The sequence below is a fragment of the Dipodomys merriami genome, unplaced genomic scaffold (genome assembly GCF_024711535.1).
Source record: "Dipodomys merriami isolate MVZ:Mamm:240054 unplaced genomic scaffold, mDipMer1.0.p SCAF_11, whole genome shotgun sequence".
NCBI classification, from domain to species: domain Eukaryota; kingdom Metazoa; phylum Chordata; class Mammalia; order Rodentia; family Heteromyidae; genus Dipodomys; species Dipodomys merriami.
In genome coordinates, this window is record NW_027202382.1 from 29,155,956 (window position 1) to 29,170,177 (window position 14,222).

Consider the following 14,222-nt stretch of genomic DNA (forward strand, 5'->3'; position numbering starts at 1 on the left):
AATTTTTCTTCACATTGGAGTGGAGAAAATTGGGTTTTGCCAAGTCAGAGTATACATCTTGGTTTGGGATGAATATAAGACCTCTGAGGAAGCTAGGCACCCATAACTCAGGGGGCTGAGGCCTGAGGATTATGATTCAAAGTTGGCCTGAGGCTCTTCAATTAACCACCAGAAGAAGAGCTATGGCTCAAGTTGTAGAGTGCAGCCTTCAGCAGAAAAAGCTAAGGAATAGTGCCCTGGCCCTGACTGAGTTCAAGCATCAGTATCAACATACGCATACATACAAGACCTCTAAGGAACTCCCAGGTAGTTCCACTAAAAACATTACTTAGAGCAAACTGACTCAAGTTCTGGTCTCTGGCAGCTGATTGGCTAAATTTTAAAAGCCATTTCCTAATTGTGATAGTATTTTAACTACTTTGGGATTCTTTCAGAGTCCAGGCAAAGTTAAAATGAGAGATGCAGAAGTCAGGGTTATAAACACTGCATGGTGGCAAGCTATCACCAGCAGCAGACAGTCCATCCATTAAACTCTAGGAGCTTAGTTCCCGGATTGCCAGTGAAATGAAAACCAGGGTGTCCCCACTCACTATGGCTAGGATGAAAGCCAAAGCTTTGCCTCTGCCAGGATTTCTGTTACTCTTGAGCCCAGAGTTACATATAGTACTTGTAGGAAGGGAACTGCCTTTACTGTACAGGGTCTAAGCAAGGCCTCAGTACCTACCAGGAAGAAAGACCTTCATTCTCAAGTCCCAGATTCCTAGTCCATCAATCCTGGCTTCCTTTGCCAGGACTGAACTAACACTCCAAGCACTGTTGATAAGGTGTTATCTTGTCAGAGAACCTGCTGAAAGAGCAGACTCTCCCTGCCCTATGTATAGCCATCTGCAGCTCCTGCGTCTGCCCGTCTCCTCTCTTCTATATCTGCCCGATAAGTGGGTATAGAATCAATACATTAATGCAGGCCATTTCAACAGAGGCTGATGGAAAGATATCTAAAAGCAAGCTGGAAAAACAAGACAAGCACCACAGAATCAACATTCTCTTTCCAAATATCTTTTTAGCCAGTTTTTAATGCAATGAGCAACACCACACAACATGAACTAAGTCCAAAGCCACTCCACTGAGAAATTCCACTTGTGATGGGGACAAGTCAGAGCTCCTGAGTCCTACTGTCCAGCGTTTGGCACAACTTGTTGTATGGCTTTGCCACCATAGAACCCCTTCTCTGCCCTCCATGACCCCTCTTGGAGGGCTCCCCCTCTCATGGTAGGGCCTCGCTGATCCCTGGGTTGTGAAATGAGCAATCCTACAAGGATGACAATGCCCAGTGAGACTCGGCAGTCCCCTACCCCCCAGCAGCAACCGAGAAAGGTGGGGTTCTTTGTCTGAGACTACCACACTCACCCCACACCCCAAAGGAACTGCTTGCTCCAAAAGATGGAGAAGATCAGCAAGAGTGTGACACTGAGGATGACAGCCATCAGGTAGGCGAAGATCCGGAACTGAGGGTTTCGGAAACACTCTCTCAGAGAGTAATGACTGGGGAGGGGCAGAGGGAGGGGTCTAGGCCTGGTGGCAGGGCCCATGTCCTGGAGAGGCCCCATCTGGCTCCCAGGCTCAGGGCCTAAGTCCAGTGTGTAGACCCGAGGCTGGCGCAGGAAGTAGCGATTCTTGGGCTGGTCCTTGAGACAAAGCTGACGGCCTTCCAGGATGATGTGGTGGGGCTCCAGGTGGAGAAGGGTCAACATAGCCGTGTCCGTGGGCAGGTCGGTGACGGGCTGTCCTAAGGCCAGCACAGTGGGCTGACGACAGAGTGGACACAGCAAGCGGCGTCGGGCAGGAGTCACCAGGCTGAGGTGGGCCAGGCATTCAATGCAGAAAGAGTGGCAGCAGTCCAGCACTTTGGGGGTGTGGAACGTGTTGTTGAAAGGATTCCAGCAGACAGGGCACTCGGCTGCCAGCTCCTGGCCCTGTGGTTCAGCCATCCTCAGACAACACACCCGGTGGCCTCATAGGGGACGGCCTGGCACAGGAAAAAGAAGCAAAGACACACCCATCATGCTCCGTCCCTTCACAGTGCCAGGGATGTTATTCATTTTACAGGCGAAGAGACATCGGTAAACGCATTTTGTACCTAGCTGAGCACCAGTGGCTCACGCCTGTAATCTTAGCTACTCTGGAGGCTGAGGTTTGAAGCTTGCAGTTTGAAGCCAGCCTGGGCAGGAAAGTCCATAAAAATCTTATCTCCAATTAACCACACACACATACACACACACACACACACACACACACACACACACACACAGCCACAAGTGGAGCTGTGGCTCAAGTGGTAGAGCCTTGAGCACAAAAGCTCAGGGACAGCACCCAGAGGCTGAGCTTAAGCCCCAGGATCAGCACAAAATAACTACTTTTTTTTCTTTTTTCTGGATTGCTTAGTTCCTCAACCATCAAGTTCGGTTGGATGTTCCACAGCTCTCCCACGGCAAGGGCCTGCGTGTCCCCTCCAGCAGCACTGGAAGGAGATCAGATTGCAAGGAACTGCCCCCAGGCTTGGGGCTGATAAAAATGTTCCCTGTGTTTCCCAGTGTTTTCTCTGGAAGGCTCTGACTCCAGGGAGGAAGAGGAGGACAAGGCATACTCAGGTCTTGTTTGGAAAACAAGATAACTCCTGTCATTTTCAACCCTTGTCTAGGGCGGAGATGGTCTTTGTGAACTGCCTGATGTGTTCCTCTTCTAAGGACAAATGGCAAGCCCTTTCCTTATGCTCAGGTCTACTGACTGGCCTTTCTCCTTGTCCAGAAATCCTCAGCAAGACTCCCCAGCCCAAGTCCCCAGATCAGCCTCTCTGTGCCTCTTGCCTGTCGTCCGCCTGGCTGGCTCCTCCTCCCCGCTGCTGCTTTGTCGAGGGGAAGCTTCAGGACCCCCACCTGCGCTCCAGTGGCTGGAGTAGGGCTGGTGGAGCACCCTGCGGGTCCTGAGGCTCTGTTTTCTTCCTCTCCAGAATCCCCAACGCTCTGGGAAACGGCTTTCTCTCCACCAGCCCCTGGGCTGTCTCCATGGCAGCGCACTCACAGCACCTGGAGCTGCCAGGTGGCCCAGGCTGCAAGCCTCTAGAGCGCACCTGGTAGGAGCCAAGGCCAAGGAAGTTGGCCAGGTTTGGCTGGGAGATAGGGGACCTGGGTTTCCCCAAAACACACACCAAGGTTGGGCAACCAAGTCTGTGAGCAGTTCTTTCCAAACCTAAAATCCCCAACCGTGGAAAAGTAGAGCCGGCAATTTCTTCTTTGCAGCTTATCAAGGAGGTGCATCTTCTGGGCTTCTCTTTCCTAGACCCTCATTTCTTTCCTAAACTTGGCTGGAACCTGCTTCTTGTACCAAGGGGCTACTTGTCCTGCACTTCTCTTGCTGAAATTCACCTGCTTCACAATCTGAAGAGATTCACCTGCTTCACAATCTGAACGCTCTTACTAGCTGGGTCAGCAAGGCCCCTTGGTCCCCTTGCTTTAGTGGTGTGTGCATGCGCATGTGCACGCCAGCTCCATGCTGGAGCTTGAACTCAGGACCGTATGCTCTTGCTCAGTTTTTTCATCAAAGCTGTCACTGTACCATTTGAGCCACACCTCTTCCAGCATTTTTCTGGTTAAGTGGAGATGAGTCATCTGCCAGCGCTGGCTTTGAACCTCAGTCCTCAGATCTCAACCTCCTGAATAGCTAGGATTACAGACATGAACCATCAGTGCTCAGCTTCCTGCTGATCTTTGGATGCTCCTAAGTAGCTCCCTCCAGAATGAGCAAACTTTGCTGCCTTCTGCTCTGTTCTTAGAACACAGATGGCCAATGGTGGGGATCTTACAGTTCCAGAGCTAGTATCCTGCCAACCTTAGGAACTTAAAGAGGACAGGTGAATGGATGGGTAGGAGGGAGGGAAGGGAAAGCTGTCCAGTTGGTTCCCCATTTCAACCCAAAACAATGGGCTTTTATCTGTTGCTCTGATTGGTCATCTAAACTATTTGCAGAGTTCAGTTGCTGGGGAGGAAAAAAAATGAAAACTTATTTCTCCATCTTTGCCTTTTGCAAAGACAGGAGGAGATTTAGCCAGAGTCAGCTAGTCCTGGGCACATTGGGTTCTACGTCTTTGGGTTCCCAGTTTACTTCCACACTACAGTCACGAAGGCAGAGCATTAGTCCACCAGCTGGCGGTGCAGGAGCAGACATCTTGGAAAATTGGTCATAGGTTCATGTGAAGGTGCCTGTGAGGACAAGGATTCCAGTTGAATTACTTAACTTCCCTGTGCCTCAGTGAAAAGACGACTAGATGTAGTGAAGCCTTAGAGCCCAGGTGAAGAGGATTTGGTCTAAAAGGCAGTTGGTGGCATTATTGCAAACGGATGTATGAGTGAAAGATTGTGCAGCCTTTAAACTAATTATTACTGTGGAAATATGTCTGTGATATAATGTCATGAAATGGAAAAAAACAGTACTAAACCATATTGCAACATAATCCTTCTTTCAAGAATATGTGCACAGGTCAAGTGCCAATGGCTCATGCCTGCAATCTAGCTTATTGGGAGACTGAAATCTGAGGAACATGATTTGAAGCCAAGCTGGACAGGAAAGTCCATGAGACTATTATCTCCAAGTAACCAGCAAAAAGCCAGAAGTGGGGCTGTGGCTCAAGTAGTAGAGCAAACAGCCCTGTGTGAAAAATCTAAGAGACAACACCCAGGCTCAGAAGTCAAGTCCCAATATACTCCCTCTCACACACATACTTTAATGCCTGCATGCACGTGCGCACACACTCACACACACACACAAATAAATAGATGCACAATGGAAAAAGGTCTGCAAAGATAACAGAATTTCAACAGTGTTTGTGGCTGGGGGCTTGGCTTGAATTCTAACTTTACTCCAGTTAAGTTTGTCTTTCTGTCCTTAAAGAACTTTTTGACAGCAGGCCAGACCTCCATTCTCCGGAGCTCTGTGGCCAAACTGTAGAAGGTTGTTGAAGAGTCAGGAAGGTGGCCAGGGCCTGAGTCCTAGCAGCTATGTTCCCTCAGCTATTCCAGGTCAGCTGGTCAGAGACTAGCGTATTTCTTCAGGAGACACTTGACTGTGGATGACCCCAGATTCCTCTCCCCCAAGTCCTTATGGGACAGTTCAGTTTCCGTAAGTCCTGAATATCACCCCACAATCACCACCTTGTTTAAGAACAAATCATCATCAAATTGTATGCCCCTCACATTCCTCCCCTCTCCCCCCAATGTTTTCAACCCCAAGATGGCAGGGCTGGGGAGGAGACACACAGACAACACTTCACAGATCACAAATGGGACCCATCCTTGCTTGGATCTGTATGACAATACCCCTCCGTAGTGCACAATTGACTTGGACAATTTGTTTTTCATTTGCATAAAGTCATGTGATTTGCTCCAATCCCCACCTCCCCCCCCCCATGAAAAGGGGCAGAATGGGAGTAAAAACATGCAAGCTTCAAACCCAGATTCTTTTTCCCACCGATCTGAACAAATGGCTTGACTTGCCTAAACTTTTACTTTCTGTGTGAAAGAGTCTGGTGATTCACTTCATAGGTCTGCTTCTTTTATGAGCCAGCAGAACACACACAATACGTGTATGGTGTTTTACAACCAGTTGATAGATGGGGAAGCCAAGGCTCAGGGCTGAAGAGTGGCAGGGCTTCAAAGCAGATCCAAGAAACCAGTACTATGACTTGTGCCTGTGATCCTAGCTACTGAGGATGTTGAGATTGAGAGAGTTTTCTAGTTCAAGGCCAGCACAGACAAAAAGTTTGCAGGACTCTCATCTCAACCAATGAAAAGCAGGCACAGTGGGATGCAGCTGTGACCCCACTACATAGGAGGCTACGATCAGGAGAACCAAAGTTCCAGGCTAGGCCAGGCAAAAAGTGACACCTTGCTCCAAAATAACTAATGCACAAATGGGGCAGAGCTGTGGTTCAGCAGTAAGGTGCCTGCCTAGCAAACACAAGACCCTGAGTTCAACCCCCAGGATCACCCCCCAAAATAAAGTGACCCAGGAGGCTTCCTCACAGCCTGGAGTTCACTCTCTGGGTGATGGTGCATCGCAGGGCTCAGGACCTGTGGTCCCAGGCTCCATGACCTTCTGCAGCTCCTTACCTGCTTCCTCAGAGGCTCCTCTTGGCCTCCTCGAGTTTCTCAAGTACAGCCCACAAGCAAGTGCTGGTGCAGACTCCTTAGCCACCCCTGGGGACTGGCCCCTCCCCTGGGGATGGACTTCATTTGCATAGAGCTCCCCGCTCTAGTCCTGGCAGCTTGCCCTCTTCCTTCTCGGTTTTTTTTTTTTGTTTTTTTTTTTGGACTGTCAGCGCCTACCTGGAACTCTGGAAGCTTTCTTTGGTCTCTTGTCTTACCTGTGAGTCACTTTTGCTCTGAAGGAAGTTCATTCAGCCATGCTGGCCTCTGCTCCAGGGGGGCTGTCCACTGGACATCCCTCACCTGTTCCAGGCCAACCACCTGGACTTTGACTAGAAGGCAGCCTGGCTTTGACTGGAAGGCAGGATAGCCTCCCGGATACCCCAGGAAGCTGAGGTCAACACAGATGCTCTCCTGTCCTGAGGCCCCGATGTGCAAACACAGAGTTCTGGCAAAATGCAAAGAATCTAACAGTGAAGACAGAATGTAACAGCAGACAGTGAAGTAGGCATAAACAAGAGAAACGGGGAGAACCCTCCCCCCCCCACACACACATTGGCCACCAAAGCCAGAAGTCTAGGTCAGGATCAAGACACTGCTAAGAATCAGACGCTACTTGCTAGCCACCAAGATAAGCCACTTCATCACTTCTCCACATCCTCAGTTTCCCCACATGAAATCGCGGACGATTTACCAACTCAGTCTATAGAATAAATGAGATAATACACAGAGAGATCGCAAGGCAGAGAATGCCACGCAGAAACAGTGTTACCTAGTTGTTATTATTATAACACAATCAGCCAGATGAAAAAAGAAATGCACCTGTACTCACAATAGTCTCACCTTACTTGTAAATTTATTACATGTTATTTTGACCAGGCAGGGTAAAAAAATTTTTTTTTAATCCAAAGAAATTTCAAAAAGAATTTAAATTCCCATGTGTGCAATACGTAGTTCCATTGGTTCGGAGAAGCTTATAGTGGCATATGTGGTCCATTGTGTTTGAATCCATGTGTCCCTGTCCTTAACTTTGTGAAAATACATCGCCCTCCCCCTCCTCCTGCACCAAAAAAATGAAACCCATTGACCCAGGTGAAAGTGAAGGTATTTATGTGATAAGGTGAAATTTTGAGGTTTGTTGAAAAGACATATGTATTTTTGTGTATATGTGCTGAAAGGCACTGTCTTTAGCAGAGGCTGGGCAGCCATTATGGGGAAATGACACAAGCATCTACAGTATAGTACAGAACTCTATGCATCCTGTTTCTTCATTGTGTCTCCTTGCTAACAATAACAAGGGTATACATACACGTACATGAGATGTGGTCTGGGGGTGTGGGTTGAGTGGTAGCATGTCTACCTAGCAAGCCCAAGGATCTGAGTTTGAGTTCCAGTACTACTAGAGACAGAAGAGATCAAGTCAGACAGACAGATAGGCAGGCTGGCTGGCAGAAAGGAGGGAGGGGGAAAGAGGCAGGAGGGAGTCAGAGAGAGAGAGAGAGAGAGAGAGAGAGGGAGGGAGAAGGGGGAGGGGGGAGAGGGAGAGGGAGAGAAGAGAGAGAGGGAGAGAGAGAGAGAGAGAGAGAGAGAGAGAGAGAGAGAGAGAGAGAGAGAGAGAGAGAGAGAGAGATCTAAAGCCCCACTGGCATGCCTGAGAGGTACACTTGGGGAGGAGGAAGAAGTTGAGGCAGCTCCAAGAAAATAGAGAAGGAGCTGCAGAAGATCAGCTGGGCATAGTGGCACACACTTGTAATCCTGGCACTCGGTGGAAGCAGGGCTGAGGGAAGAAGACCGCACGTTCCAGGCTGGGCTGCATACTGCAAACCTGTTTCAAAAAGGAGGAGGAGGAAGTGGAGGGGGAGGGGGAGGAGGAGGAGAAGGAGGAGGAGGAGGAGGAGGAGAAGGAGGAGGAGGGAGAGAAAGAGAGAGAGAGAGAGAGAGAGAGAGAGAGAGAGAGAGAGAGAGAGAGAGAGAGAGAGAGAGAGAGAGAGAGGAGAACCGGCATAGTTCTTGCAATTGTTCTTGGCCTCACTATCTTCCAAAAGTGTGTTCATGTGACCTATTTTTTTGTTCCCACTCACATTTAGAAAGAATCTTTTTACCTAAGTTTATTGCTTAACCATTTACTCTCTCAGCATCCGTCTTATACTTACATTCCTCTTACTCCTTCACTGATCTACAACATTTGAATGAACAGAAATAAATTAAGGTATCTGATGGTCGGTGAATCCAACTGACCTAGTTACCCATTTGAAGTTTTAGTTTTACCTTATTTTTGAATAGGTAATGTGCTATCCAGATGACGCTGATGAAAGGCTTGGTTCTGTAGTAGACTCTTCCAGCCACTCAGTTAAGGTTTTTTGTTTTGTTTTGTTTTTGCCTTTCCAGAGATGTCTTCTGCACACCCAAATCCACACACATTTCCCCAGACGTGCTTCATGCAGATAGTTCTGCTCCTTTCGTTCTTCCCAGCAGTAAAGTAGCAGAGTTGGCATTCTGTACTAGCACCTAGTTTACTCAGTTTTGGAATGGTTGTCTTTCATTCAATGGCGGCACCATAAATTACTAAACCAATCCCTTAATGATCTAATCCTTTATTTTTAAATATATAAATGTTAAATGGAAGAATGCAGCAGTTGTTACATTTATTAATTGTGGTGGGGGTGGGGGTGGAGGTGTGCATGCAAACTGGTATTGGAGCTTCAACTCAGAGGCCAGGTCACTGTCCTTAGCTTTTTAGCTCTACCACTCGAGCTACACCTCTGCTTCTGGTTTTTGCTGGTTCATTGGAGATCAGAAGATTTTTCTGCCTGGGTTGGCTTTGAATCCAGATCCTCAGATCTCAGCCTCCTCAGTAGTTAAGATGACTCAGGCATGAGCCATGGGTGACTAGCCTTAGTAATCATTTTTACCTCAGTTTAGCCAAGTTGTGTGAAGTAAAATTGTGGATGTTGGGACATTTTAGATGAATAAAGCAAATTTCTATTGCTTTTCTTTCCCATCTGCTTTACTCCTATGATACAACAGTTCCATCTACATACATAGACACACTATATTCCAGAATCACTCCTCCTCCATCCTTCTCCTTCCCTGTCTCCCTCAGTTACAATCCTCTATAATCTAAATTCCACACGAGTGAGAACATTTGAGATCTGGCTTTCTGAGCTTGGCTTTTCTCACTCAACATGATAATCTCCGGTTTCACCCATTCTCCTGCAAGTGACATGATCTTATATTTCTTTATGATTGAGTAATATTCCATAGTATGCACAGACTATATTTCCTTCATCATTTGTTGGGCCATAAAAGAAGTTAATCTGGCTAAGTTATAACATATGACATATAAAATGTCACGGGTGAAACTCCTTTGTACAATTGATTGATATACATTAAAAATGACAAGAAAACAAAAGACGTTCTGTTGGGAATCAGGTATCAGTAGGAGAGGGGAAGGGCCAATGGAGAGGGTAAATGAGGGGAAGTATGGCTGAAGAACTTTAAATGCATGTATGAAAATAGAATAATGAAACCTGATGGGGGTTTTGTTTTGTTTTTGTTGGTTGTGAGGCTTGAACTGAGGGCCTGGGTGCTGTCCCTGAGCTTTTTTGTTCAAGGCTAGTGCTCTACCACTTTGAGCCACAGCGCCACTTCTGGCTTTTAGGTGGTTAATTGGAGATAAGAATCACATGGATTTCCCACCCAGGCTGACTTCCAACCACGATCCTCAGATCTCAGCTTCCTGAGTAATTAGAATTATAGATGTGAGCCACCATCGCCCAGCTGATGAAGTTGTTTTAGGAAGGGGGGGGGGGGATGAGGTAATGATGGCAGGGGTGAGTTTGGTGAGGTACTTCATGTGTGTATGGATATACTACAATGAAACCCCTCTGTACATCTAATTGATGTTAATTTTTTTTAATCTAAGAAAAAAAAACTTTTAATTCTTTCTTTATGCTCTTTCTGAGCAGATGGCAGAGGTGATGGTGGGTAGTCTGCAGTTTTCTCTCTGTCTGGAATTCTCTGTTCTCCAGTTAACTGAGGTGAGCAGGGATTTGGAATACCATTTCAGTTCCAAGAGCTGGTTTGTATTTGAGAGTCTGGAAGTCATGCTTTCTGATTTAGCAACAGTCATGCAAAACCATGAAGAAGTTCATATACTTTGGCTTAATAATTAAATCCCCCCACAAGTATACAAAAGGTATCTTTTGGCTGAGTGAAGATGTTCATTGTAGTTTTATTTTAACCACACAGGTGGAAAACAACCTGAAAGCCCATCAATTAAGTAGAAAGCTAGACAATCATTTCAAGTGATGTTGTGAAAGATTTTTCAAAAAATGTATTAGCATAGAGTCAGGCACTGTGGCTCATGTCTGTAGTCTTTAGGATTGCAGGTATGAGCCATTGGCATCCGGCTATAGCTTTCAAGACAAGTGCTCTACCACTTGGGCCATTCCAGAGCCCCTATCTTAGTCATTTTTAACCCTCTTTCCTGCTTCCCCTTTAAAAGTTATAGAGGATTTCATTATAACTTCAATCAAATCCATTCCCCCACTCTCTCCTTCCCCCCTCCCTCCTTTCACTGGTTCTTTCTACTAGACCTCAACTTAAAATCATGTAGTTTTTAAGGTCTAGATTTTGTATGTATGTAAAAATATGTGTTACATGTCTTTCTGAGCTTGGCTTATGTCACTCAACATGATGGTCTCCAGTTACATCTATTTTCCTGTGAATAATATAATTTCAGTTTGCTTTATTGTGAATAATATTCCATGGTGTACATATGTCACATTAAAAAATTTATTTATCTACTTATGTTTGTGCTGGTTGTGGGTCTTGAACTCAGGGCCTGAGAGCTATACCTGAATTTTTGTGTTCTACTGCGTGAGCCATAGCTCCACTTTTGACTTTTTGCTCATTAATTGGAGATAAGAGTCTCACAGACTTTCCTGCCTAGGCTAACTGCAAACTGCAATCCTCAGATCTCAGCCTCCTAATAGCTAGGATTGCAGGTGTGAACCACTGGTACCTGGCTTTTTATATATTTTTGAAATAGTATATGTTAATAGTATGAGGGAGTTCCCTTGTGATGGCCCCAAAGGTGCAAGTGTTCTTTGAGCAAGTTCACCCCTCTGTTGCATTCTCATTATCCCTACCACACTTCATAAGTTGTAGTGCATCTAGGCTGATTCCACAGCTTGGCTATTATGCTCAGGGCTGCTATGAACATGGATGTACAGGAATCCCTATTGTGTGTTGACTTATGTTCCTTCTGACATCTACCCGTGAGTGGTATAGAATGATCATATGGCAGTTCTATTTTCTGAGGAAACTCCATATTAATTTCCATAGTGGCTACACTAATTTACATTCCTGTCAACAGTGTATAAGGCTTCCTTTCTTTTCTTTTCCTGTTCCTCACCAGCATTTGTTGTTTTCTCTATGCTAGCCATTCCGACTGGGGTAAGGTGGACCTTAATGCCGCCTTCATTTGCTAGAATTTTTATTGACATAATAATAGTCAAAATATACTTCTACACATTGGGGGTGAGTGAGAAGCAGTTCACAAATTGGTGTACATAATATTAACCAGGTTTGACAAGGCAAAATTGATGTATAAAGATTGAAAATCCATGAGACAAGGTATTAGTTATGGTTACCTATGGGGGAATGTCCACTCCTATTTTCTTTTTTTCTTTCTTTTTTTTTTTTTTTGTGTGTCGGTTGTGGGGCTTGAACTCTGGGCCTGGGCGCTGTCCCTCAGCTCTTCAGCTCAAGGCGAGCGCTCTACCACTTGAGCTACAGTGCCACTTCCGTTTTTCTGGTGGTTTATTGGAGATAGGAGTCTCACAGTCTCTCCTGCCCGGGCTGGCTTTGAACTGCGATCCTCAGATCTCAGCCTCCTGAGTAGCTAGGATTACAGGCGTGAGCCACCAGCGCCCGGCTCCACTCCTATTTTCATTGCTTTCTTATCTGTATTTTCTACAACTTCAAATTAATATGTATTCCTTTTTTTTAAAGTAGTATATGAACCTGTGATGTATTGCTTTTGTCGTATGAAAATTCCCTTCGAAAGGAAGTTAAGTCAGCAACCAAAGAATCCAGAACCCAAATCCAGAAAGCAGCTGGGGCAGTGCAAGCAGGAAAACAGACTTAAAATAAGCCTGAGCCCTTCCCGGGTCACTAATTGTCTAGCAGGAATAGCATCATCCAGGGACCTGTGAGTGATCAGGGCTAATAAGTGCTTTGCAAACAGTGGAATTTTTTTTTCCCTGGGAGAGATAACCAGGAGAGCTGCGGAGGCATCTCAGGAATTTGAGAGTTAATTCAGTTTATGCTTGGGGGGTAAGGTAGTCAGCTGGAAAAGTGCTCCACTAAGCAGTCCCTGGAAGCAGTGAGTCATGAGACCAGCGGAGGTGGAGATTGGGTGGCACTGGCCATCCGGGAAGAAGAGGCAGAAGTGGGCAGGGGGATGGGCAATGGAGGCTGGGGAGGAAACACATGAAGGAGACAGTTCTGGTTAGCTGATGTTCCATGTGAGCGGGTCCTAGCCAAGGGCAGGGGCTACCCTCCACTACCACAGCCCAGGGGACTGGCATTACCTGGAAATAATTATCCATCTCAGACCCACTACAGCAGAATTTGTATTTTACAATGTCCCTGGGTAATGGCAGACACACTGAGGTATGAGGAGCACTGATTTAAGAGAAAGATCTATAATCTATTCTCTGTGACTCAAACTGATTAGGTTCATCTCTAGGTCCACAGGCATTTCTCAAGAAACTACTTGTACAGTTAGGTATTTTACAGGTGTTCCTGGCCTGTATTCCTTACCCTGGAGGGGTTCAGGGGACTCCCAGCGTGAGAATGGGTAGCCCTGCCTGGCCATATGCATCATGAGAATTTGCATTGTAAACCACAAACTCCTATGCAAAATCTGGATGGCCAAAGTGCTTCAGGTGTTTTCCTATTCTAGAATGTTCATATGTGCTTACCTTATATTAAGTAACTTCCCTCAATGCAATTCCCCCAGATAATATTCTGAAGTTTATTATAAATGTTGACACCAAAAAGAATAAAGGTCCCAAAGATCGGGGTAAGTTTTGGCACCAAATTGAATACAAATTTTTCAGAGTGGGAATTTGGAAATTGTGGATCTGGGTTTATTTTTGTTATTTGACTTTCCTTAAAGTTATATTATTTGAATAAAGTTAGAAACCCTGATGTAGTCTTCTTTCCAGCCCTTATTAACTTCAGATTTGCAGGAGCCATAAGATCTAGATCTCCTTTCAAACATAAAGCCAACCACATGCTTCCCATCCATAAAGTCATACTTCCTGAACACTCACAAGGAACTTCACTGCATTTTTCCATGCCCTGGAAGCTTGTAGAAGGTGGAACCTGATTATTTTTGTCTCTGTGTGTGTGGTACTAGGGTTTGAACTCAGGGCTTTGCACTTGCTAGGCAGGTGCTCTGTCACGTATCTAGTCCTTTTTGCTGTGGTTAGTTTTAAGGTCTCACTTTTTGACTGGGCCAGCCTAGACCATGGTCTTCCTATTTGCACTTCCTTTTGTAGTTGGGTTAACAGGTACATGCCACCACACCCAGATTTTCTACTTAGATGAGGTCTCATGAATTCTACCCAGTCTTGCCTAGAACTGAGATTGTCCTGATTGCAGCCTCCTGAATAACTAGGATTACAGGCATGAACCATTATGACCAGCTTAAATTTTCTTTTCTTTAGAAACAATTTATGTTGCCTTGAACTCCTGTGCTCAACTGAACCTCCTATCTAGCTTCCTCAATATTTTTGAGGCCTTTCTTATTTCTAAGTGCATAAATCCATGAATTGATGGTGTGTGTGTGTGCGCGCGCGCGCGCGTGCAAGGCCTTGAACTAGGACCTAGGCACTGTCCCTTAGCTATTTTGCTCAAGGCTGGCACTCTACCGGCTGAGCCACATTCTCTACTTCTGGCCTTTTGGTGGTTAATGGAGCTAAGAATCTCATGGTCTTTTTAGCTTGGGCT

At 45.9% G+C, this 14,222-nt stretch overlaps 1 protein-coding gene across 3 annotated transcripts; it reads right to left on the reverse strand.

The window, feature by feature from the left end:
- Positions 1-1,061: 1,061 nt before the first annotated feature.
- Rnf183 (ring finger protein 183) lies at positions 1,062-6,267 on the reverse strand. 3 transcript variants are annotated; one of them, XM_070006023.1, is made up of 2 exons: positions 6,162-6,245; positions 1,062-2,026 (listed from the first exon to the last, which is right to left on the reverse strand). In XM_070006023.1, exon 2 carries the CDS (start codon positions 1,986-1,988, stop codon positions 1,404-1,406), a length of 585 nt encoding a protein of 194 aa, XP_069862124.1. In that variant the 5' UTR covers positions 1,989-2,026; positions 6,162-6,245; the 3' UTR covers positions 1,062-1,403. The 3 variants fall into 3 exon arrangements, 2 of the variants coding, with proteins under 2 accessions (XP_069862124.1, XP_069862133.1); XM_070006032.1 differs by lacking the exon at positions 6,162-6,245 and adding an exon at positions 2,934-3,371; XR_011368621.1 differs by lacking the exon at positions 1,062-2,026 and adding an exon at positions 3,916-4,256 and having other exon boundaries at positions 6,162-6,267.
- Between the last annotated feature and the right edge of the window lie 7,955 nt (positions 6,268-14,222).

Excerpts from the sequence above, each read along its gene's own strand:
- Rnf183 (XM_070006023.1), bottom strand. The coding sequence starts at position 1,988 with ATGGCTGAACCACAGGGCCAGGAGCTGGCAGCCGAGTGCCCTGTCTGC.